Below are 26,948 nucleotides of genomic sequence, written 5' to 3' on the forward strand. Positions count from 1 at the left end.
ATATACCCAAAGTACCCTGCTAGGTGCCTGAAATGCCCCCAAAGTGCTGTTTTCCTCCTTTTCACTCAAGGCCACCTTGCTCCATCCCTCTCACCCCTTTCTGTTCTCTAAATTACAGCACAGGGAAAATACTTTGCTTTTGAACTCTCCTTAAACCAGGTCACTATTAGTTTGCAACGTGCTCAGTAGCGTCCTGGGTGAAATTCAAAACTGGCCCCCATAGGGGGAGGTCAGGAAGAGACCCAAGAAAGAGGTCACTCTAGATCGGTATGTGGCAAGTTTAATAAGCAAGGAAACTTACATACAAGGCTTGTCTTGGATGGCCCCAGTATGAGATCTCCACAACTGCACACCAGAATCTTAAAAATTAGTATAGAGGCCTAAACTGGGTTCTGTCATGTATACCATCCAGATGGTCTCAACATCACATTACTGTCTCAAAGCTACATCCTTGGGCAGCTTCTAGTGTGAGAAAGGCAAGCAGAGCGTACATTCCAAGAACGGGAGAGGGTGAAGGACCTCCAGTAGCCCAGGTCCAGCTCACAGGTCAAGCTGTGGGCCCGTCCTCTTGATTACCTCCCCCAACAGTCATGATTCGCATTAGAGAGTAGAGGGTGCCCTCTCCACCTCCAAGTTGAACCCCCGCTTGCCCCATTTGTTGACTTTTGCTATCCTTTTCCTTTGCCTTAGGAGACAAATCCAAAAAATATTGCTATGATTTATGTCAGAGAGTGTTCTGCCTATGTTTTTTTCTAGTATTTTATGGGTGCCAGTCTTACATTTCGGTTTTTAATCCATTTTGAGTATATTTTTGTATATAATGTAAGAAGATGTTCCAATTTGATTGTTTTACAGGTAGCTGTACATTTTCCCCAGCACCACTTACTGAAGATATTGTCTTTACTCCACTGTATATTGTTGTCATAGATTAATTTACCATAGTTGTGTGGGTTTATTTGTAGGGTCATTATTCTGTTCCATTTATCCATATGTCTGTTTTTGTGCCATTCCCATACCAGTTTTTTTTACATTTAAAAAAAATTTTTATTTTATATTGGAGTATAGTTGATTAACAATGTTGTGTTAACTTCAGGTGTACAGCAAAGTGATTCAGTTGTACATATACATGTATCTACTCTATTTCAAATTTTTTTTTCCCCCATTTAGGTTATTGTAGAGTATTGAGCAGAGTTCCCTGTGCTCTACAGTAGATCCTTCTTGGTTATCTATTTTAAATATAGCAGTGTGTATATGTCAATCCCAAGCTTCCAATCTATCCCTCCTCCCCATCCTTCCCCCCGGTAGCCATAAATTCATTCTCTAAGTCTGTGAGTCTGTTTCTGTTTTGTAAATAAGTTCATTTGTATCATTTTTTTTTAGATTCCACATATAAGCGATATCATATGATATTTTTCTTTCTCTGTTAGACTTACTTCAAGTAGGATGATAATCTCCAGGTCCATCCATGTCGCTGCAAATGGCATTATTTCATTCTTTTTAATGGCTGAGTAATATTCCATTATATATATGTACGTCTTCTTTATCCATTCATCTGTTGATGGACATTTATGTTGCTTCCATGTCTTGGCTATTGTAAACAGCACTGCAGTGAACATTGGAGTATCCTTTTGAACCATGTTTTTCTCCAGATATATGCCCAGGAGTGGAATTGCTGGATCATATGATAGCTCTTCTTTTAGTTTCTAAAGGAACCTCCATACTGTTCTCCATAATGGCTGTACCAATTTACATTCCCCCAACAGTGGGAGGAGGATTCCCTTCTCTCCACACCCTCTCCAGCATATATTGTTTGCCCATACTGTTTTGATTACTGCAGATTTGTTGTCTAGTCTGAAGTCAGGGAGCATGGTACCTCCAGGTTTGTTCTTCTTTCTCAAGACTGCTTTGGCTATTCAGGGCCTTTTGTGGCTCCATAAAACATTTAGGATTATTTGTTCTAGTTCTGTGAAAAAATGTCATGGGTGTTTTGATTGGAATTGCATTAAATCTGTAGTTTGTTTTGGGTAGTATGGACATTTTAGCAATATTAATTCTTCCTTCCATGAAAATGGGATATTGTTCCATTTATTTGTATCTTCAGTTTCCTTCATCAGTGTCTTATAGTTTTCAGAGTATAGGTCTTTCACCTCCTTGGTTAAATTTATTCCTATGTATTTTACTCTTTTTGATGTGATTTTAATTGGCATTGTTTTCTTGCTTTCTACTTCTGATAGTTAATTATTAGCATATACAAAAGCAACAAATTTTTGTATATTATCTTGGATCCTGCAACTTTACTGAATTCATTTATCCTAATAGTTTTTTGGTGGAGACTTTAGGGTTTTCTATATATAGTATCATGTTATCTGCAAATACTTCTTCCCCTCCAATTGGAATGCATTTTCTTTTTTGTGTCTCATTCCTGTGGCTAGGATTTGTAATACTGTGTTAGGTAGAAGTGTCAAGAGTGGGCATCGTTGTCTTGTTCCTGATTTTAGAGGAAAAGCTTTCAGGTTTTCACTGTTGAGCATGATGTTAGTTGTGGGTTTGTCATAAATGGTCTTTTTTTTTTTAATTTATTTTATTTATTTATTTATTTATTTATTTATTTTTGGCTGTGTTGGGTCTTCGTTTCTGTGTGAGGGCTTTCTCTAGTTGCAGCAAGCGGGGGCCACTCTTCATCGCAGTGCGTGGGCCTCTCACTATCGCGGCCTCTCTTGTTGCGGAGCACAGGCTCCAGATGCGCAGGCTCAGTAGTTGTGGCTCACGGGCCCATTTGCTCCGTGGCATGTGGGATCTTCCCAGACCAGGGCTTGAACCCGTGTCCCCTGCATTGGCAGGCAGACTCTCAACCACTGCGCCACCAGGGAAGCCCCTCATAAATGGTCTTTATTATATTGGGATATATTTCTTCCATACCAATTTTGATGATAGTTTTTATCATGAATGGTTGTTGAAATTTGTGAAATGCTTTTTGTGTGTCTGTTGAGATGATCATGTGATTTTTATCCTTCCTCTTGCTAATGTGGTATGTCACATTGATTTGCAGGTACTGAATCATCCTTACATCACTGGAATAAATCCCACTTCATCATGGTGTATGATTCTTTGTATATATTGTTGAATTCAGTTTGCTAATATTTTGTTGAGAATTTTTGCATCTATAATCTCAGAGGTATTGTAATTTCTTGTAGTGTCTTTGTCTGGTTTTGGTATTAGGGTCATAGCGGCCTCATACAATGAATTTGGGAGTGTTTCCACCTCTTCAAATTTTTGGACTACTTTGAGAAGGGTAGGTATTAGCTCTTCTTTATATGTTTGGCAGAATTCCCCTATGAAGGCATCTGGTCCTGGACTTTTGTTTGCTGGGAAGGTTTTTTGTTTTGTTTTTAAAAATGCAGTTTTACTGCTAGTGATTGGTCTGTTCAGATTGTTTCTTCCTGTTTCAGTTTTGGAAGATTGTATATTTTCAGAAATTTATCTGTTACTTCTGGGTTGTCCAATGTGTTGACATATAACCGTTTGTAGTGTTCTTTTATGACTTTTTTTGTATCTCTGTTGTATTGGTTGTTATTTCTCCTTTTTCATTTCTTATTTTGTTTGGGTGCTCCCTCTCCTTCTTGATGAGCCTGGTTAAAGGTTTATCAGTTTTGTTTATCTTTTGGAAAAAACAGCTCTTGGTTTCATTGATCTTTTCTATCTCTTTTTAATAAATATTTTAAAAAATTTCCTCTTTAATCTTTATTATATCTTTCTGCTGACTTTGGGCTTTATTTGTTCTTTTTCTAATTCCTTAGATGGTAAATTAGTTTGTTTACTTGAGGTTTTTCTTGTTTTTTGAGAAAGGCCTTAATTATTTGTAAACTTCCTTTTTAGAACTGCGTTTCCTGCATCCTGTAGATTTTGGAAAGTTGTTTTGGTAAGTTTTGTTTTCATTTGTCTCAAGGTATTTTCTGTTTTCCTCTGTGATTTATTCATTGACCCACTGGTTTTGTAGTAGCATTTTGTTTAGTCTCCACATTTTTGTGTTTTTCCCATTGTAATTACTGTAGTTGATTTCTAGTTTCATATTGTTGTAGTCAGAAAAATGCTTGATATAATTTCTATCCTCTTAAATTTGGTGGGACTTGTTCTGTGGCCTAGAATGTGATCTTTCCTGGAGAATGTTCTGTATGCACTTGAAAATGTGTATTCTGCTGTTTTTGTATGGAATATCCCACAGATACCTATTAAGTCCACCTGGTCTGTTGTGTCATTTAAGATGGCTGTTTCCTTATTGACTTTCTGTCTGGATGATCTGTCCATTGATATAAGTGGGCTGTTAAAGTTCCCTACAATTACTGTTTTATTGTCAGTTTCTCCCTTTATGTTTGTTAATATTTGTTTTATATATTTTCATGCTCCTATCTTACATGCATATATAATGATGAGTATAATATCCTCTTCTTGCATTGATCCCCTTTTCATAATACACTGCCCTGTGACTTTTCTTATAGACTTTGGTTTAAAGTCTGTGTTGCCTGATATGAGTATTGCAGCCCCTACTTTCTTGTTGTTTCCATTTGCATGAAATATCTTTTTCCATCCCCTCACTTTCAGTCTGTGTGTGATTAGCTCTGAAGTGTCTTTTAAATAGCATATCAGTGGTTCTTGTATTTTATATACAGTCAGCCACCCTACGTCTTTTGATTGGAGCCTTTGGTCCATTGACATTTAAAGTGGTTATTGATAGGTATGTTCTTATTGCCATTTTGTTACTTTTTTTTAAAATTTTTATTTTATATTGGAGTATAGTTGATTAACAATGTTTTGTTAGTTTCAGGTGTACAGAAAAGTGACTCTGTTATACAAATACATATATCCACACTTATTTTAGATTCTTTCCCCATATAGGCCATTACAGAGTACTGAGTAGAGTTGCTTGTGCTATACACTAGGTCTTTCTTAATTATCTGTTTTACATATAGTAATGTGTATGTGTCAATACCAGTCTTCCAATTTTTAGCCCCCACGCCCCCCCCCCCGGTAGCCATAAGTTTATTTTCTACATCTGTAACTCTATTTCGGTTTTGTAGATAAGTTCACTTGTAGTCTCTTTTTAGATTCCACATAAAAGCAGTATCATATGATATTTTTCTTTGTCTCACTTCACACAGTATGACAATATCTGGGTCAAACCATGTTGCTGCAAATGGAATTATTTTGTTCTTTTTTATGGCTGAGTAATATTCCATTGCAGATATGTACCACATCTTCTTTATCCATTCATCTCTCTATGGACATTTAGATTGCTTCCATGCCTTGGCTATTGTAAACAGTGCTGCAGTGAACATTGGGGTGCATGTATCCTTTCGAACCATGCTTTTCTCCAGATATATGCCCAGGAGTGGGATTGCTGGATCATATGGTAGCTCTGTTTTTAGTTTAAGGAACTTCCATACTGTTCTCCATAATGGCTGTACCAATTTACATTCCCACCAACAGTGTAGGAGGATTCCCTTCTCTCCACACCCTCTCCAGCATATATTGGTTGTCCATACTGTTTTGATTACTGTAGCTTTGTTGTATAGTCTGAAGTCAGGGAGCATGATACCTTCAGGTTTGTTCTTTTTTCTCAAGATTGCTTTGGCTATTCAGAGCCTTTTGTGGTTCCATGAAACATTTAGGATTATTTGTTCTAGTTCATTCTGTGGGTTGTCTTTTTGTTTTGTTTATGTTTTTCTTTGCTGTGCAAAAGGTTTTCAGTTTAATTAAGTCCCATTTGTTTATTTTTGGTTTTATTTCCATTGCTCCAGGAGATGTACCTAAAAAGATCTTTCTGTGATTTATGTCAGAGAGTGTTCTGCCTATGTTTTCCTCTAAGAGTTTTTTTAGTATCCAGTCTTACATTTAGGTCTTTAATCCATTTTGAGTTTATTTTTATGTATGGTGTTTAAGAGTTTTCTAATTTCCTTTTTTGTTACATGCAGGTGTCCAGTTTTCCCAGCATCATTTGTTGAAGAGTATGTCTTTCCTCCATTATATAGGTTTGTCTCCTTTGTCATAGATTAATTGAGTATACGTGCATGGGTTTATTTCTGGGCTTTCTATCCTGTTCCATTGATCTATATTTCTGTTTTTGTGTTAGTACCATACTATTTTGATGACTGTAGCTTTGTAGTATATATAGTCTGAAGTCAGGGAGCCTGATTCCTCCAGCTCCATTTTTCTTTCTCAGGATTCCTTTGGCTATTTGGGGTCTTTTGTGTCTTCATCCGAGTTTTAAGATTTTTTTTGTTCTAGTTCTGTGAAGAATGTCATTGGTAAGTTGATAGGGATTGTATTAAATCTCTAGATTGCCTTGGGCAGTATAATCATTTTGACAGTATTGATTCTTCCAATCCAAGAACATGGTATATCTTTCCATTTTTTTGTGTTGTCTTCGATTTCTTTCATCAGTGTCCTATAGTTCTTGGAGTACAGGTTGTCTCATGAGGTAAGTTGATTCCTAAGTATTTTATTCTTTTTGATGTGATGGTAAATGGGATAGTTTCTTGAATTTCTCTTTCTGATCTTTCATTGTTAGTGTACAGAAATGCAACAGATTCCTGTGTATTAATTTTGTAACCTGCAACTTTGCCAAATTCATTGATGAGCTCTAGTAGTTTTCTGGTAGCGTCTTTAGGATTTTTATGTGTAGTATTCTGTCATCTGCAAACAGTGACAGTTTTTCTTCTTTTCTTGTTTGGATTCCTTTTATTTCTTTTTCTTTTCTGATTGCAGTGGCTAGAACGTCCAATACTACGTTGAATAAAAGTGGCAAGAGTGGACATCCTTGTTTTGTTCTTGATCTTAGAGGAAATGCTTTTACATTTTCACCATTGAGTATGATGTTAGCTGTAGGTTTGTCATATATAGCCTTTATTACGTTGAGGTATGTTCTCTCTGTGTCCACTTTCTAGACAGTTTTTATCGTAATTGGGTGTTGGGTTTTGTCAGAAGCTTTTTCTTCATCTATTGAGATGATCATATGGTTTTCATTCTTCAGTTTGTTGATGTGTTGTGTCACATTGATTGATTTGGGGATAATGAAAACTCCTTGTTGCATCCCTGGGATAAATCCCACTTGATCATGGTGTATGATCCTTTTAAAGTATTGTTGGATTTGGATTGCTAGTATTTTGTTGAGGATTTTTGTGTCTATGTTGATCAGTGATATTGGCCTGTAATTTTCCTTTTTGTGTGTGATATCTTTGTCTGGTTTTGGTATCAGGGTGATTGTAGGCTCATAGAATGAGTTTGGGAGTGTTCCTTTGTCTGCGATTTTTTGGAATAGTTTCAGAAGGATAGGTGTTAACTCTTCTCAGAATGTTTGATAGAATTAACCTGTGAAGCTATCTGGTCCTGGACTTATGTTTGTTGGAAGTGTTTTAATCACAGTTTCAATTTCAGTATTTGTCATAGGTCTGTTTGTATTTTCTGTTTATTCCTGGTTCAGTCTTGGGAGATTGTACCTATCTAAGAATTTGTCCATTTCTTCCAATTTGTCCATTTAATTGGCATATGGTTGCTTGTGGTAGTCTCTTATGATCCTTTGTATTTCTGTGGTGTCCGTTGTAGCTTCTCTGTTTTCATTTCTAATTTTATTGATCTGAGTCCTCTTCCTTTTTTTTCTTGATGAGTCTGGCTAAAGGTTTTTCAATTTTTATCTTTTCAAAGAACCAGTTTTTAGATTCATTGATCTTTTCTATTGTTTTCTTCATTTCTATTTCCATTTATTTCTGCTCTGATTTTTATGCTTTCATTCCTTCTACTAACTTTGGGTTTTGTTTGTTCTTCTTTCTCTAGTTGCTTTAGGTGTAAGGATAGGTTCTTTATTTGTGATTTTTCTTGTTTCCTGAAGTAAGATTGTATTGCTATAAACTTCTCTCTTAGAACTGCTTTTGCCATGTCCCATAGGTTTTGGATCATTGTGCTTTCGTTTTCATTTGTCTCTAGGTATTTTTTGATTTCCTCTTTGATTTCTTCAGTGATCCATTGGTTGTTCAGTAGCATATTTTGTAGTCTCCATGTGTTTGTGTGTTTTACATTTTTTTTTTTTTCTTGTAGGTGATTTCTAATCTCATAGTGTTGTGTTTGGAAAAGATGCTTGGTATGATTTCAATTATCTTAAATTTACCGAGGCTCACTTCATGGCCCAGCATGTGATCATCCTGGAGGATGTTCCATGTACTTGGGAAGAATGTGTATTCTGCTGCTTTTGGATGGAATGCTCTAAATATCACTTAAGTCTATCTATCTGGTCTAATGTGTCATTTAAGGCCTATGTTTTCTTATTGATTTTCTGTCTGGATGATCTATCCATTGATTAAAGTGGGGTGTTAAAGTCTCAGCTATTATTGTGTTACTTTCGATTTCTTCTTTTATGGCTGTTTGTATTTTTCTTATTTATTGAGGTGCTCCTATGTTGGGTGCATATATGTTTACAATTGTTATATCTTCTTGGATTGATCCCTTGATTATTATGTAGTGTCTTTCTTTATCTCTTGTAACAGTCTTTATTTTGTAGTCTATTTTGTGATATGAGTATTTCTGCTCCAGCTTTCTTCTGATTTCCATTTGCATGGTATATCTTTTTCCATCTCCTCATTTTCAGTCTGTATGCGTCCCTAGGTCCGAAGTGGGTCTCTTGTAGACATCATGTATATGGGTCTTATTTTTGTGTCCATTCAGCCAATCTATGTCTTTTGGTTGGAGCATTTAATCCATTTATATTTGAGGTAGTTATTGATATGTATGTTCTTATTGCCGTTTTGTTAATTGTTTTGGATTTGTTTTTGTAAGTTTTTTTTTCTTTCCTTCCTCTTTTGTTCTCTTCTCTTATGATTTGATGACTGACTTTAGTGTTGTGTTTGGATTACTTTTTCTTTTGTGTGTGTATCTATTGTAGATTTTTGGTTTGTGGTTACCATGAGGTTATGATATAGCAATGTGTATATAAATAAGATTGTTTGAAGTTGCTGTTCTTTTAATTTCAAATGAATTTCCAGTATCCTGCATTTGTGCCCTCTTCCTCACAATTGCTGGTTTTGATATCATATTTGTGTGTGGATGATTTCCTACCTTTACTGTTTGTCTTTACTGCTGAGCTTTTCCATTCGTAATTTTCTTGTTTGTAGATGGGGCCTTTTCTCTTCCTCCTAGAGAAGTTCCTTTAGCATTTGTTGCAAAGCTGGTCTGGTGGTGCTGAATTCTCTTAGCTTTTGTTTGTCTGTAAAGTTTTTGATTTCTCTGTCGAATCTGAATGAGAGCCTTGATAGGTAGAGTATTCTTGGTTGTAGGTTCTTCCCTTTCATCACTTTAAATATATCATGCCATTCCTTTCTGGCCTGCAGATTTCTACTGAGAAATCAGCTGATAACCTTATGGAAGTTCCCTTGTATGTTATTTGTTGCTTTTTCCTTGTTGCTTTTAATTTTTTTCTTTGTCTTTATTTTTTATCAATTTAATTACTGTGTGTCTCGATGTGTTCCTCCTTGGGTTTATCCTACCTGGGACTCTGTGCTTCCTGGGCTTTGGTGATTGTTTCCTTTCCCATGTTATGGAAGTTTTCAGGTTATTATCTCTTCAAATATTTTCTCAGGTCCTTTTTCTCTCTCTTCTCCTTATGGGACCCCCATATTTGAATGTTGGTGCATTTATTTTTGTCCCAGAGGTCTCTTAGATTGTCATCATTTCTTTTCATTCTTTTTTCTTTATTCTGTTCTGTGGCAGTGATTTCTACTCTTCTGTCTTCCAGCTCAATTATCCTTCCTCAGTTATTTTGCTGTTGATTCCTTCCAGTGTATTTTTCATTTCAGTTATTGTATAGTTCATCTATGTTCGTTTTTTAGTTCTTCTAGGTCTTTGTTAAACATTTCTTGTATCTTCCTGATCTGTGTCTCTATTCTTTTTCTGAGATCTTGGATCACCTTAACTATCATTACTCTGAATTCTTTTTCAGGTAGATTGCCTATCTCCATTTCACTTAGTTGTTCTTCTGGGGTTTTATCTTGTTCCTTCATCTGGCACATAATCCTCTGCTATCTCATTTTGTCTAACTTTCTGTGATTGCGGTTTCCGTTCCACAGGCTGCATGGTTGTAGTTGTCCTTGCTTCTTCTCTCTGCCCTCTGGTGAATGAGGCTGTCCAAGAGGCTTGTGCAGGTTTCCTGGTGGGAAGGACTGTTTCCTCCCCAGTTTTGAGTGGAGCTGGATCTTGTCCCTCTGGTGTGTTGGGCCATGTTGAGGGGTGTGTTTAGGGGACATCTGTGTGCTCAGGAAGACTCTAAGCAGCCCACCTGCTGATAGGTGGGAATGTGTTCCCAGCCTTTCAGCCATTTGGCCTGAGGCATCCCAGCACTGGAGCCCACATGCTGTTGAGTGGGGTCAGGTCCTGGTGAGAAAATGGCAGCCTCCAGGAGGGCTCACACCAATGAGTACATCCCAGAACTACCGCCGCCTGTGTCTTTGTCCCCTCAGTGAGCCATAGTCGCCCCCCATGTCCACAGGAGACCCTCCAATACTGGCAGGTAGGTCTGGCTCAGTCTCATATGAGGTCACTGCTTTTTACCCTGAGTCCTGGTGCACACGAGACCTTATTTGCGGCCTCCAATAGTGGAGTTTCCATTTCCCCCAGTCCTGTGGAATTTCTGTGATGAAACCCTGGTAACCTCAAAGCCAGATTCTCTGGGGACTCCTCTTCCTGTTATCAGACCCCAAGGCTGGGGAACCTGATGTGGAGCTCAGAACGTTCACTCCTGTGGGAGAATTTCTGTGGTATAATTATCTTCCAGTTTGTTGGTCACCCACTCAGTAGGAATCGGATTTGATTTTATCACAATTGTGCCCCTCCTACTGTCTTGTGGCTTCTTCTTTGTCTTTGGATGTAGGGTGTCTTTTTTTGTAGGTTCCAGCATTTTTTTGTCAGTGGTTGTTCAGCAGTTAGTTGTAATTTTGGTGTTTTTGTAAGAAGAGGGGAGCTCATGTCCTTCTACTCCACCATTTTGTCTCTGTACCCTTGTTACTTCTTTTCTGGTTGTTTTTGTAGTTCTTCTCTGTTCTTCTTTTAGTTTCTTCTCTTGTGGTTTGATAATTTTCTTTATTGGTATGCTGGTGTTCCTTTCTCTCTGGCTTTTGTGTATTTGTTGTAGGTTTTGATTTGTGGTAACCATTTGGTCCATATATGTTGACCTATAACTATATCTACTTCTTTTAAAATAACAGTCATTTAAGTTCAAAACCATTCCAAAATATCTACATTTTTTTATTCCTCTCCCTCACATGTCATGTTTTTGATGTCATATTTTACATCTTTATGTTTTTCTCTTCAGTGTCTGCTGTAGTTATACTGGATTTAATTTTTTTTTTTCTTTTAGTCTTCGTACTAGCTTATTTAAGTGGTTGATCCATAGCCTTTACTATATATTTGCCTTTACTCGTGGGATTTTTCTTTTCCTTTAGATTCTTACTAATTGTTGTAGTCTTTTCACTGACCCTTTAACATTTCTTTTAGGGTAGGTTTAGCACTGATGAACTCCTTAGTTCTTGCTTTCCGAGAAGTTCTTTATCTCTCCTTCAATTCTGAATTATAATCTTGTTGGATAGTGTATCCTAAGTTGGAGGTTTTTGTCTTTCAGCACTTTAAATATATCATGCCACACCCTTTTGGCCTGCAATGTTTCTGCAGGAAAATCAGCTAATAGCCTTGTGGAGGTTCCCTTGTATATGATTTTTTTGTCTTGCTGCCTTTCGAACTCTCTTTAACGCTTACCATTTTAATTATGACATGTCTTGGTGTGGGTCTGTTTGGGTTTGTCTGTATCTGAATATCTGTTTCCTTCTTCAGGTTCAGGAAGTGTTCGGCAATAATTTCATCAAATGCATTTTCAGTCCTTTTCTCTCTCTCCTCACCTTCTGGGCCCCCTATAATTCTCGTATTGGTACACTTGTTGTCTCAAAGGTCTGTTAAACTACTTTAATTAAAAATTTTTTTTTGTTGTTCTGATTGGGTGATTTCCATTCTGTCTTCTAGATCACTTATGCATTCTTCTGTATCACTTAGTCTGCTGTTAATTCCTTGTAGTGTGTTTTTCATTTCAGTTATTGTATTCTTACATTCTGACTGGTTCTTTTTTATTTTCTAGTTCTTTGTTAAAATTCTCATTGTGTTCACCTGTTATTTTCCCTAATTCAGTTAGCATTCTCATGACCAATGCTTTGAACTCTTTATCTGATAAATTATTTATTTGTTTCATTGCTTGGTTTTCCAGGGTTTTTCTCTTATTCTTTTATTTGAAAAAGATTTCTCTCTCTTCTCATTTTGCTTAACTTTCTCTGTCTCTATGGTATTAGGTGAAACAATTACCTATTCTGGTTTTGAAGTAGTGTTCTTGTATGGGAACATCCCTATACAATATGTTTGTGCCCAGTGGCTTTGGTGGAAGAGCTGGATCTGACATGATTATGACTCACATCTTCCCTGAGGGTATGGCAGCTTTCACCTTTGTAGGAGGTGGGGCTGAGATGGAGGTGCTAGAGCCAGAGCCAAGTGTGAGCTGGGGTTTCTCCTCTGCTCTGTGGCCAACACCACCTTATTAGGGGCAGAGGCAGGTCCCAAGTTGCTGGAGCAGAAACCTTGAGGGTCAGTTCCCAGCTGGTTCCATTTCCTCTAAGCATCTGCTCTCTCCCCTCCCGGCACCTGCACCCTCACCCCACTGGGGAGCAGTGCTGGAGCAAGAGAAGTGGGTACTTGGTGTGGTTGGGGCACAGGCTGTGGTGGCTCCAGCCCCATGCAGGGCCCAGGACCACTCCCTGTGCGCTGCCTCTGCAAGCACCGGCAGTGGCTGCCCTCGCCCCATTCAGATGCGTTCTGGGTCCCCGTCAGCTCTGTCTTTCACAGCTGTGCGCTCCCCTCGGCCACTGCGGCACTCCTCCTAGTGTGGAGCTGTGCCGTGCTCCTAGGGTGGGGCCGTGCCGTGCTCCTAGGGTGGGGCCGAGCCGTGCTCCTAGTGTGGGGCCGTGCCGTGCTCCTAGTGTGGGGCCGTGCCGTGCTCCTAGGGTGGGGCCGTGCCGTGCTCCTAGGGTGGGGCCGTGCCGTGCTCCTAGGGTGGGGCCGTGCCGTGCTCCTAGGGTGGAGCTGTAGGAGGAGCCGGAGCAGGTGTGCTTGGCGCAGATGTCGGCATGTGCTGGGGCAGTCGCAGGAGACTGGCCGAGGCCCAGGCAGTTCCAGTCTGCTGCTTCTGCCTGGTTCCTGGGGGTAAGGAAGCATGTGCACAGTCTTCACAAGCAGAGTTTAGGGGCCTTATAGCCCTCCTGTGTGTCCCACTTGTTTTCAAACCAGCTAAGGGGACCTGTCTTCCCACTGTTGGACCCTAGGGCTGGGGCACCCGATAATGTGGCTTGAACTGCCCGCTCCCTAGGGCAGATCTTTCTCCTTGTCATCTCCCTTTTTCTCTATGTCCCCTTCCAGGGGCACGGGTCCTGACCTGATCGTGCTTCTCTTCCCTTCTTACTCGATTCTGTGAGGATCTTTCTTATAGCCTTGGCGGTACAAGAGTCTTTCTGCCAGTCTCCAGTTTGTTTTCAGTGAGAATTGCTCCACGTGTAGGTGTGTTTTTGACGTGTTCATGGGGGGAGGTGAACTCCACATCCTCCTGCTCTCCACCATTGTGATCTCTCCTTTCCTTTTTGTTTTTAGATGAATGCCACTTCTCTGTTTTTTTGTAGAGTTGTTTGGATTTTGTCCCAGCTCCTGTAGAATATTCTTAATGTAATATTAATAATAATTTAAGAATATTGACTATATGCCAAGCACTAAGTAATTTGTGTATTAACTCATTTGATCCTCAAAAACCTTATGGAATCAGTTTTATAATTATCCTCATGTTATAAATGAGGACTCTGGGGCACATAGAAGAAAAGAAATTTGCCCAAGAGAGGCACAGAAATGGGTTTTGAACCCAGGCAGTCTGGCCTGAGAGCAGCCCTCTTATCTGGTACTGGAGGAACTGCTTCTTACAGTAAGATTCTCAGTGGCACACAATGGGATAATCAATACCAAACAGCACCCAAATATGCAAACAGGATGTCCTAACATTTCCTCATAATTATTTTTATTACCTGTTAACAAAATCCTATGTCTTCATAAATACTTGAGTAAATTACTTCAAATATGCTCCAAATTATTGAAAAGACCGCAGTTACTGAGCCACAAGGACAGAAACAGTGCTTTGCCTCGCTGCAACCCTGACAAGTTATGGTTTATGGGCGAAGCCTTTTATTGTTTTCTGAACTTCAACCTATTTTTCTCTCTTTTTGAATGTTTTATACATAGCTAAAAATAACTTCTAACTCAGAAAGACTTCTCCCTCGTATAAATCAAATGGTTTGCTAAATGGGAGGGGTGAGAAGAAGCCAAGTCTCAGGGTGAAGTCAACAAGAAGCACTGAAATGAACAAAATATGAACAGAATTCAGAGGCCAGACCCAAGGACTGACTCCTGATTAACCAAGATTAGCTTACAAATAAGTAGCATTGCAAAAGTATAATTAAATACTCAATACAATTAATTTCTAGCACTACAAAAGATACTGTATTGTTTCTTGGGATTTTACATACAGTTTATGTAAGGAGACTCACTGTAAAATTACTTCAAATGGAAGAGTGTCACTTTATTTGATGGTGTTGAGTTCTGGAGATACTGCATGAAAAGGATATATATTTTCAATAAAAGAATAAATCTGTAAGGTTTTATATTGATTTATCTTGCTGATTCAGACAACCCTTTACACAATAAACAGAATTATTCTCACACATTGTTTTCCCTCCCATACATCCCCTCCTGAGTATTTAATTAACCAAAATGGGAATAAATGTTGTTTTATCCTTTTAATCAATATCTGTTTTCTGTTCTTAGTGCTATGATCTAAGAGAAGCAGAAGTAATGAGGGTTTTATTGTTGTTATTTTTGTATTTCAAAACTTTAGAGGAAAAAAATCACCCTTTTCATGGAAATAACTGGAGAATTTTGAGCAATTTAGCTGTTGTAGAGAATCATGCTGTACTATCTGGATTCCTTGTAAGATCAGCCAAATCGACTCATCATTATCCTTTCAGCCCTTAAATCTTGTCTGCCTCCTTTATCCCTGATCTACACACAGGTCCCCACGCCAGAAACGAGATGGTTTTGTCTTGCCCCCTCCTTTCCACATACAGGCAGCTCTTCTGCCATATCCCTTGCCCCTTCAAATTACTTTCTGTATCCATTCTTTTCTCCCCAGTCCCCTTGGTCCTTCCTTAATTCAGTCTTCATGGTCTTTCACCAGGACTACGACAGTGTCCTTTTTAACTGGTTTCCAGCTTCCACTGTGCCTCCCTGGTAATCCACACGGCCCCCTAAAATAGTCATTCTTAAAGCAAAGCATCGTAATGCCTCTTCTCTTTAAACCCTTCAGTGGATCACAGCGTGGGAGTCCCTCAGTGATTTCCTGAAAGCAGCTTCTCCATCCTTGTTCCGCTTCCCCTGGCTGTGCAGCGAAGACCACTGTCCAGTGCTCAGGCGTCCCAGGAGGATTCAAGCCTGTGTGCTGCTTCCTCTTCCTGAAATATCCTCTTCATCCTTCATCCCACACTTTCCTTTGTCTTCCCAACAAGCTTAACTCCATCCTTGAGAAACTGGTTCAGATGTCTCCTTCTCAAATGTCCTCTCCTCACATAATTTGAACCCCGATTTGCTTCCATCCTTGCACATGTCTGTTGTTTCTCTGTCACATTGTAATTACTAGTTTATAGGTTTGTCTTCTTATGTAGCGAATGCCACAGGGAAACACTTATTTGATGTTCCCCTTTATCCCCCAACACTTGACACGATGCATAGTACATAGTACGTACTCAGTGTTTGCGGAATGGAATTGAAATAACAAGGTGCGTCTTTGTTTATTGAAATTGAAAGTTCTTGGGAAGCTGTGTTACAGTCTCAGGTTTACTGTGATCACCTAGATTCTGTGCTTACTAGATGAAATTCCGCAGTAATTACTCAAACACCTTAAAATTCTGCAGCAGACATACAGGTATAATGTGGGCTAGAGAAAGTTCCATTTTCAAAGATGCCTTAGTTAAAACATGTTGGCCAGTGGACACTTTAGACTCATAAATGGCAGTGAAACACTGGAGGTCTCCTAGCATCATTCCAGAGGCCCTCTTCTATGTCATGATTTCTCCAATGAGTCTACTTGGAGGCCAGGCCAGCTCTGTAGGATTTGATCTTAGGCAGTGGAGATTTGTGTTCTTAATCTCCAGCAGAACTTAGCTAGAAGGGATGTTTAAAATTGCTCTCACCATATATATTCATTATTAAATTTGACAGTTAAAGCACCAACCTTATGGAGACCTAAAAACATGTAGAGCAGACTTGACCCTACTACATGTGTTGTTTTGTTCATACATTTAGCAAATACTAATTAAGCACCTACTGTCTGCCCATTCCAGGCCACGGGGCTATAACAGTGTTCAAAAAATAGACCCAAATCCGTGGAGCTTACATGCTGGTAGAGGAGACAGCTAACAAGTAAAGTACAGACTATATGAGATGAAGAAAATAAAAGAGAGTGAGAGATTGCAGGCATGCGCAGAGAGAGATGTTGCAGTTTTAAAGCTTGATTAGGAAGTGACATCTGAGTAAAGACCTGAAGGAGAGAAGAGAGCAGACTTCTTGGGGGAAAGATTATTCCAGGCAGGTGCCCCAGCAGACTCAGCATCCCCAAGGCAGGGGCGCCCCTGATGTGCGTAAGACCCGGCAAAGGAGTCAGCATCTAGAAAGATGAGAGAAAGGGGGAGAGTAAACTAGGTGGTCTCAGAGAGGTCAGGGTTCCTGGTGATGCAGGACCTTGTGGGTCCTCGTAAGGATTTGGGGTTGACACTGAGTAATACTGGGAGCCACTGGAGGGTTGGAGGTGAGGTGTAGCGTGATCTGACTTAGGGCTTAAGAATCACTGTGCTGCGTTGAGAGTAGATGTTAGGACCAAGGGGAAAAGCAAAGATGCAGACAGAAAGTTGTTGCAGTAATCCAGGAGAGAAATGATGGTGACCTGCTCGGGGAAGGGAGTGGTGCTGAGGGGACAAGAAGTGGTTAGATTCTGATATGCTGCTCTGACATCAGATCAGCAAAGGGGAGAGGAAGAGAGGAGTCAAGGCCAAGCCTGAGGTTTCTGTCTAAGTTACTAGAAGGATGGAGTTGGCCTTAACTGAGACGGGTACGGTTGTGGGAGGAACAGGTTTGGAGGGCAGTTCGGGAGGTCATTATAAGACAACCCAGTGGAGTTGCAAGAAGGCAGTTGGATATATGAGTCTGAAGTTCAAGGACGGGGTCTAGACTGGAGATAAATTTAGGAGTCATCTGCATGAGACTGGATGAGCTCACCAAGAAGGGATGGAAAATAGAAAAAAGAAGAGGTCCAAGGACAGAGCTACCCAGGGAGAACAGACCTAAGCCCAAGGAAGCTGTGGGGGAATGGGGGGAGATGGGACAAAAACTAAGAAAGTGCCCCATCTGGAGAAAGCAGGCGAGGAGGAGGGAGAAACCGATGGGGTCAGATGCTGCTGCTGAGTCAAGTAAGTCAAGTACTAAAACCTCAGCAGTCCATCTAACAAAGTGAAAGGAATTGGTACCTTTGAAAGAGAGCAGTTCTAACAGTGGAGGTCAGTGTGAATTAGCGTGGATTCAGCAGAGATGAAGAGGACAGGAAATGGAGAGAATGTACAAACAAGTATTCCACGGCATCTTTTAAGGTGAGCAGAGGAACGTGGGGGTGACTAAAGGCAGAAATGAGTGGGGAGGGATTTACTTTTAAGTTGTGAAAAGTAACCACGTGTCTGTATGCTGGTGGAAATGATTCTGTGTAGTGGGAAATTAATGATGTAAGAGAGAGAGGAGAATTTCTGGGGCTTGCCCTTGAGTAAGAGAACAGGAATGGGATGCAGACAAGTGAGAGGTGACACATAGGAGCAGAGAGCTGCCCTAGTAACAGGAGGGAGGGTGCAGAACAGGGGTGGTAGGTGGGTAGTGGGAGCTTTGGGAGATGTCTGGTGATTATCAGTTTTCTCTGTGACGTGGAAATCTTGGTCACTGGCCGAAAGTGAGGATAGCGGGGGAGGTAGTGTTTAAGCAGAGAGGAGAAGGTGTGAAATAGCTGTCTAGGAGTGTGGAACAGTGAACAGACGATGAAAATATCATACCATCTTTTGGCAGAATTTAGGGCCCACTTGAGTTCTGTCATCATGAACGTAAGATTACGCCACTCAACATGGCTTTGCACAGCCACGTTTCACTGCAAGGATGCGAAGGTAGAGCAGACATTGTGGATCAAGGAGGACACTTACTGAATCCCCAGGCCTCGTGGTACGTTGGGTTTGGGAAATCAAACATCCCCCACTTGAGAGGACTCTAGAAGAAAGAGCAGCATCATGAAGAGCTAGGATTTAGTTAGAGAAAAGCGAAGAAAACAATCTAAACAGAGGTTGAAATTTTGGAAGATGTTGGTGCCGTGTTCCAAGGTAGTGAGGAAGGGTTTCAAAAGTTTTGGAGGGTGGGTGATGGAGACGTGCTGAGCAAGATGGTGATTCTAGGGCAGGAGGTGAGTGATGACCTGTGGTCCAGACCTGAGCTTCTCCTGGAGATCAGGTCTCAAAACAGGACTTGGTGACGAGACTGGGAGTTCTGGGGCATAGGGAACTGGGAGGGGGGCATCTTGCTAAAAGCCTGAGTCCTTGGGTCCTTTCTTCATTCCTACAGCTCTTTTCTCTCTGAAGACGTCATTGTTTCTTCAAACAAAGGCATACAGGCAAGCCCAGTGTAGAGAATAAATCGAAGCAGAGCTTCCCTGGGTGAAAGCCAGAATTAGGGGAGGAGGGCCATGTCCCTCACAGGGTCCAGGGGTACTGCCTCAGCATTTCTAGGGGCCCTCGAATCTCAGGTCATAATCACTGCTCCGATGTTGATGAGAGACACCTGAGGAAAATAACAGAGTCACGCATGAGAAAGTAGAGATCATATACCCAGTAATCACGCAGGTCTTTTTAAATGTTTTGCCAGCAGTGCAGAATCCTTTTTTTCTTCCACGTAATAAACTTTTCAAATAAACAGGTGGTTTGCAGTATCCCTTGGGATTTCTTTGTGTCATTTACGATCAGTATAGCATTACTGTCGTTAACTATTATGTACATAGAAGAAACCATAGTTTCGAACAGTCCTGACTTAGATCAGGTTCTCCAGAAGCAAACCACGAGGCAGAGGTTTGAATGCAAATGGTTTGTTATAGAAGTGCTCCCAGGAGAGTCCTGTAAGTGGGTGGAGCAAGCAGGAGAGAAAAGAAGGAGCCCAGAAAGTATACATTTAGGAGATGTCTCAAGGAGGTAGCTTCAGCGCGCACCCTGCCGGGCAACTCTGGAGAGTAACAACTCAGGTTCCAACCTGATTGGACACAGGGCTTGTTTCCACACCTGTGAGGTCACAGCAAAGGAGAAAGTTGGGGGGGAGCTGTGAACCCCTAGGTACTTAGAAGCAAAACATCTAGGAGCCTGAGGGCCATCCTTCACAAAGCAAAGTAGAAGGTATGGGTCCTTGAAAGAAAATTGCGTGTGTGTACACACACACACACACACACACACACACACACACGGGATCTAAGAACAAATCAGGGGAGTCCAACAGGACCTTCTGTAAGTGGAAAGCTTTCTTTCGAACGGCAAAGATAATCTGTGTAAAGATTAGCTTCAGAAGATATTAATGTCAGCTTTCAATTATCATCAAGCAGTTTTCTAATAGTCTGAATCTTGCTGCCTTTCCTCTTGCACTTGTAGCAAGATCATATTACCACACATGTAGGGCCGAAGTTTGAGAAAATCCAGGTCAAGTGTGTGTGCATCTCTCGTCAAATATATCCAAGCCCAGGACTGAATGTGCTGTCTTTATTGAAAACAAAATGCATGTTTTAAAACTCCACTATTTTAGATGGATTTCACGCTTCCTCACTTCCATTAGTGTAAATATCAACACTGTTTAGCTATTTCAAAATTTATGTCATTACAAATAGTTACTCTTATCTACATCCTCATATGTTTATTTCCAGATGATTGTATCTTATTTTTCCTTTTAAATTTTATCCTCTCTTCTAAGGATTAGGGAAGCATTGTTTTAGAGTCCCTGTGTTAGATGTAATTTAGAGCTGTGTAACATCCAGCCCACTGACAGATTTAGAGATTAATTTCCAGACCTCTTGCGGTGCAAGGGAAGCTCCTTAAGATTTTGAAAATGGCAATACTGTTGACTCCCTACCACTAAAGGTTACTTGTATGGGTATCCACACTAATGCAAAAGGAAAGTTTAAGTGTGGTAAATATCAATGTTGTTTTGCTTTATGGAAAAACCTGTGCATAGGGGGAAAAAAGCAATTTATGGAACAAGAAATAGTTTATCCTTCATAAGGACATCTTATACAGATACATTTCCTTCCTTTCATTCTGTAAGGAAAACATTGCTGTTGCTAAACTGATATTTGCACAGGAAAAATAGTTCAGTAGTTTTGAACAGTCATGTCTTAGGTCAGGTTCTCCAGAAGCAAACCATGAGCCAAAGATTTGATGCTAGAGATAGACAAAAGGAGAGATTTGACTATGACTTATATGCTATTTAGATTATATTGAGAGTTAGTAGAAAACCTTTTTTTTTTTTTTCCTCCCAAGATTTTGGCTTAGATACATCTCTAAATATGTGTTTGCTATATTTTAAAGTAAGTGCACTTTTAGGGGAATTTAATCCATATGTTACACATAAATCATCCAAATGTTGTTTTATTAGAGGTACACGATGTCTAAGATGCCTTTTGAGCTTTTTTAATAGTCCTTATATTCTTTGCTGAAAAGCAGCAGGTAAGTTGCCAAGAGTAAACAAATCAAATAGCAAAAGGTTTGAGCTCAGTCTGAAATGCTTAGCCTATTATTTTTGATTGGGTTCTGAACTTGGCAGTGCACATCCCCGATTCCTGCCTGGAGGGCAAAGTGAAAACAATTTGAACACTGTATTTCCCAGTCGGGTCATTGACATTTGAGAATAATGTAGTACAGACAGAATCAGCATGTGTGGCAGGTGAGTGATACTTACTGTGACCTCGGAAAGTTACTTCCTCCAGTTTGCAGAAGTTCATGGCGTGGAACAATGTTAGTCACACTGCAAAACAAAAGTTGGGACAGACAGCCATCAAGGGATCCATACTGGGAATTTATCTGTTTCTCTCGTGCATCTTTAGGTAGAATGGTTGAAAAATGAAGACATCATTGATCCTGTTGAAGATCGGAATTTTTATATTACTATTGATCACAACCTCATCATCAAGCAGGCCCGCCTCTCAGATACTGCCAACTATACTTGTGTGGCCAAAAACATTGTCGCCAAGAGGAAGAGCACAACCGCAACTGTCATAGTCTATGGTGAGTGAGCTCTTGGGGTCTCAATCTAGTTGAGGTCAAACTGCAGTTTCTCATTTTAATCTTGAAATACCAAGTGAAGAGGCCCCTTTGCAATCCCCCTTGCGGCTCTCTTCCAGCTTCTCGTGTGGACGGTGAGGTGTAACTGCTTTCCTGATACTCGTAGAGAAACTAGACTTAGAAATCCCTAGTCCTTTGTCAGTCAGTTTATAGGAAAGTGAAGGAAATCTACCCAAGTGCCAGGATGGTTCCCTGCTTCCCTAGGCCCTCCCGCTCTCCACAGCCTGAACTACAGAGATGTAGAGGGAGTTCCAAGATGAAGATGCTTCAGGCAGCTTGCTGCTCTTTCTGTGGGCCTCAGGAGAATGATGGCAAAACCTCAAGTCAACGGGAGCTGACATGTTCTCCGAACACCTCAGAGCAACTTTAACTTCCTAGAACTTGCTCTCCACTCCACCAGGGGCATCCAGAGTGAAGACAAGGGCTGCCGTTGCCACGCAGCCCTAATCCTAACCCTGTAGCAAGTTTCAACATGATGACTTCTTCAGAAAGCTTCTCTTCCACTCTCTGGCCCTTTCTAATCCATCTCATCTCTATGCCTATCATTTCTCCAGAAGTACTAAATGATTCTGCCCCCAATTTTGCTGCAGCACGTGATGCTTTTATCTCCCTGCCTGCTTTAGCACTCAGTGGTCTTCTCATCATGTCACTAGTCGTTCCATCTCCCCAGCTAAGCTTTTAAGCTCCTTGGTAGACTAAGAGAACAGCCCTATAAATTTATGTATTTCTCACAGTGTTAGATACATAGTAGGTCTTCATATTCTTGATGAGTTATTGTCTCAGAGGAAACTGAAGGACCCTGAGAAATACTTTGAGGTTCTGCCACCTCCGGAATGACATGGCTACCACTTAGAATGTAAGGAAGCTCTTCATGGCCGCTTCAGTGTTAAATGACACTCCAGGAGATTTGTCTAAATGACTACGAAGGAAAGACAGCCACGAGTACGTGGCTCATGGCCCTTGCTTCCTGCAAGTAGTGCCATTTGGCTGCATGTGTCCTCATGCTGTAGGGTGTTAGGAGAACAGAAACCACTGTGATGTGTTCGAAAGGCTGAATGTAGTGATGCTTTAAAACTGTCATTTTCATTACAGATGCATAATATTTTTTTTAAATACTCTGAAGTTAAATTTCCTTAAGTCACAATGAAACGTTTCCCACTTTGTCTTTTTCTAAACTCTCTGAACGACTTAATTAACAGCATTGGAAATGGAAAAGAGAAGTGGGGCACACTACAGCTTGTACCAGTCATAAATAACTAATGAAGGCAGACTCTAAATAGATGTATTACAAAGATGTTTAATATACATGCAGATCTCTTTTCCTATGTATGGCATGCTTTCAGTATCCATAAGCACAAGCTGAACATTGTCTTTAGGAAGAATCAAGCACAAGTAACTAAAGCATTTTGAGTTTAGAAAACAGCATGGGACTAGGGGTCAGGAGTCTTATGTGCTAGGCCTAGTTCTATCACCAACTGACCTTCAGTTGGTCACTTAAACAGAATGCTCGGAGCCCGTATCTCCTTCTCTGTAAAATGAGGGAATAAGCCTAGGATCTTCAAGACCTGTCTTTCTCTAAAAGTTTATGATATTGGCTTGCCAGTGTGTTGGTAAGCAATTTATACTGACAATTCCATGACATTTGGAGTTTTGTGAAGTTGAGTGGATTAAATTGCTTTTTGGAATGCTAAATGCAACTCTACCTGTCAAACATCTGCTTGTCCTTTTCATGGCCTCGTAAAATAAGTTGTCCAAGGCTCATAGGTTGGACTCACTAATAGTCCACAGAAAAACATATATATGTTATCAGTATTTCATTTTAGAGTCTGTTGTGTATATTTAATTTTGTTAGCATCATTTTTAGATTGCAAATATATATTCATTATAGAAAATTTGGGAAACACAGAAAAACGTTCAAAGAAAAAAATACCTATAATCCTGTCATTTTGTCATCCAGAGGTAGCTTTAAAAAAGATTGATATGTATACCACTGGAATTTTCTTAGGATAAATAGGATTTTAAAATAAGGGTTCTAAATATATTTTTTTACTTAAAACATAATGTTGCAGTATCCATGTATTATTAAATAGACTTCTACAGCATCATTTTTTTAAATTTATTTTTTAGTTGAAGTATAATTAAATTACAATGTTGTGTTAATTACTGCTGTACAGCAAAGTGACTCAGTTATATATATATATATATACACACACACATTCTTTTTCATATTCTTTTCCATTATGGTTTATCACAGGATATTGAATATAGTTCCCTGTTCTATACAGTAGGACCTTGTTGTTTATCCATTCTCTATATAATAGTTTGCATCTGCTAACCCCAAACTCCCAGTCCCTCCCTCCCCCACCCCCCTCCCCCTTGGCAACCGTAAGTCTCTTCTCTATATCCCTTATTCTGTTTCTGTTTCATAGATAGGTTCATTTGTGTCATATTTTAGATTCCACCTATAAGTAATATTGTATTTATCTTTCTCTTTCTGACTCATTTCACTTAGTATGATAATCTGTAGGTACATCCATGTTGCTGCACATGCCATTATTTTGTCCTTTTTTATGGCTGAGTAGTATTCCATTGTGTATATGTGCCACGTCTTTTTTTTTAAATAAGGGTGTGATGGCTAGCCCTTTCTTCCCCTTTATTTATTTATTTTTTGGCTGCATTGGGTCTTAGCTGCGGCACACGGGATCTTTTGTTGCGGCATGCAGGCTCTTCATTGCGGCGCTCAGGCTTCTCTCTAGTTGTGGCATGTGGGTTTTTCTCTCTCTAGTTGTGTGCAGGCTCCAGAGCATGTGCGCTCTGTGGTTTGCAGCACGTGGGCTCTCTCATTGAGGTGCACAGGCTCAGTAGTTGTAGCACACAGGCTTATCTGTCCCACGGCATGTGAGGTCCTAGTTCCCCCACGAGGGATCAAACCCGTGTCCCCTGCGTTGGAAGGCAGATTCTTTACCACTGGACCACCAGGGAAGTCCCTGTACATCTTCTTTATCCATTCACCTGTCGATTGACATTTAGGTTGTTTCCATGTCTTGGCTATTGTGAATAGTGCTGCTGTGAACATAGGGTGCATGTATACAGTCATTTTCAATAGCTGCCTAGGAGTCAATCTCACGAACATACATGTTTACCATGTTCCTGTTATTGAACATCACAATTGATTTCAGTTTATCTTTATATAAAAAAATAACTCTCCAGTGAAAAATAGTCTATGTCTGTATGTATAACACATTGATGATTATTGTCTATTGCATAAGTTTCTAGAGAAGGAGATGATCGGCAATATGATGTTCACATGTAAGGCTTGTGTTATCTGAGTAACACTCTTCTTCACCATCAGGAAGCAGATACATATACTAGTTGTGCCGTGTTTTACCACCAGCAAATAATTTTTGTTAGAAATTGCTTAATTAAAATAATTTCACAGACTCATATATTGAAATACAAAAGTATGTCAGAGTATTTTCTAGAGCAAGATCTCCAGAGGTAGTGAACATAGTGTTAGGGAGTAGGTTTTATCATCGCACCTATACTGACAGCTCCATCAAACACCGTAAATACCCTTTATACACAAAATAGGTGTCCATTTCAGTTACATCAACTAATCGCTAATTCATTCAAATAGATACTCAATTAGTTAAAAATCCAGCTATCAAGACTTCTTTAAAAACTAGATTCACTTATTAATGAAACTAACTAAAAGTCCTTGAAAGGTTATAAAGTTTACATATGCTAAAGAAAAATAATCAGTCATCTGTTATTAAGAAAAGACTAAATGATTTTATCAGTTCCCATGCTTCATAGCCACTCACAGCCTTGGTATAAGGATGTAAACATATATTATTTGAGATAAGTTGCCAGAAGTAATTTTTGGAGCTTTACTAGGTAAGGGGATTTTTTTTTAAATAACACTGGCTAAGGAGAGAACACAGTCCTCTGTGTTCTGAATAGGTAAATAGATGTTGATAATTCATTTTATTTATCTCTGCTTAGATTCTTCAGCTCTGCAATGCAATTTTATTTTATTTTTTTAAACATCTTTATCGGAGTATAATTGCTTTACAATGGTGTGTTAGTTTCTGCTTTATAACAAAGTGAATCAGCTATACATATACATATATCCCCATATCTCCTCCATCTTGCGTCTCCCTCCCACCTTCCCTATCCCGCTCCTCTAGGTGGTCACAAAGCACCGAGCTGATCTCCCTGTGCTATGTGGCTGCTTCCCACTAGCTATCTGTTTTACGTTTGGTAGTGTATATATGTCAATGACAGTCTCTCACTTCGTCCCAGCTTACCCTTCCCCCTCCCCATGTCCTCAAGTCCATTCTCTACGTCTGCATCTTTATTCCTGTCCTGCCCCTAGGTTCTTCAGAACCTTTTTTTTTTTTTTTTTTAGATTCCATATATATGTGTTAGCATATGGTATTTGTTTTTCTCTTTCTGACTTACTTCACTCTGTATGACAGACTCTAGGTCCATCCACCTCACTACAAATAACTCAATTTCTTTTTATGCCTGAGTAATATTCCATTGTATATATGTGTGAAATGATATCCAGGGTCTCCTATAGCTTTGAAGTTTTCGATTTTTTTATGGTCACTTGGGATACCACTTTTATGTGTTGTGTGTGGTTTGTGTGTCTCTGTGTGTATGCACACATGTTTAATTCACATTTTATTTTTTATCTCTTTCCAGTAAACGGTGGCTGGTCTACCTGGACAGAGTGGTCCGTGTGTAATAGCCGCTGTGGACGAGGGTATCAGAAGCGCACAAGGACCTGCACCAACCCAGCCCCACTCAATGGTGGTGCCTTCTGTGAAGGGCAGAGTGTGCAGAAAATAGCCTGCACCACGTTATGCCCAGGTAAACAAACCAGCGCTCTCATTCCAAATGTCTCCTCCCGTTCTAGAAATAAGTTTTAGGGTACATATACAAAGCCTTATTCTTTTTTTTTTTGGCTGCATTGGGTCTTCGTTGCTGCTCACAGGCTTTTTCTAGTTGCAGCGAGCAGGGGCTACTCTTCGTTGTGGTGCGCAGGCTTCTCATTGCGGTGGCTTCTCTTGTTGCAGAGCACAGGCTCTAGGCATGGGCTTCAGTAGTTGCAGCACACGGGCTCAGTAGTTGCAGCACGTGGGCCCTAGAGCGTGCGGGCTTCAGTAGCTGCGGTGCCCGGGCTCAGTAGCTGTGGCTCGCAGGCTCTAGAGCGCAGGCTCAGTAGTTGTGGTGCATGGGCTTAGTTGCTCCGCGGCATGTGGGATCTTCCCGGACCAGGGCTCGAACCCATGTCCCCTGCACTGGCAGGCGGATTCTTAACCACTGCGCCACCAGGGAAGTCCCACAAAGCCTTAGTCTTCACCTGAGTGTGTGGTAAACATT

The 26,948-nt window shown here is 40.2% G+C and overlaps 1 protein-coding gene across 1 annotated transcript in view; it reads left to right on the forward strand.

Annotated features, from left to right (window-relative positions):
• UNC5C (unc-5 netrin receptor C) overlaps positions 1-26,948 on the forward strand; it is a 393,314-nt gene that overhangs the window by 302,747 nt on the left and 63,619 nt on the right. The window contains exons 5-6 of the mRNA XM_061191703.1: positions 21,320-21,500; positions 26,268-26,435. Of these exons, the coding sequence (XP_061047686.1) occupies positions 21,320-21,500; positions 26,268-26,435 (349 nt within the window). The remainder of the gene's footprint in view (positions 1-21,319; positions 21,501-26,267; positions 26,436-26,948) is intronic.

This window comes from Eubalaena glacialis, chromosome 5 (assembly GCF_028564815.1).
Source record: "Eubalaena glacialis isolate mEubGla1 chromosome 5, mEubGla1.1.hap2.+ XY, whole genome shotgun sequence".
NCBI lineage: Eukaryota > Metazoa > Chordata > Mammalia > Artiodactyla > Balaenidae > Eubalaena > Eubalaena glacialis.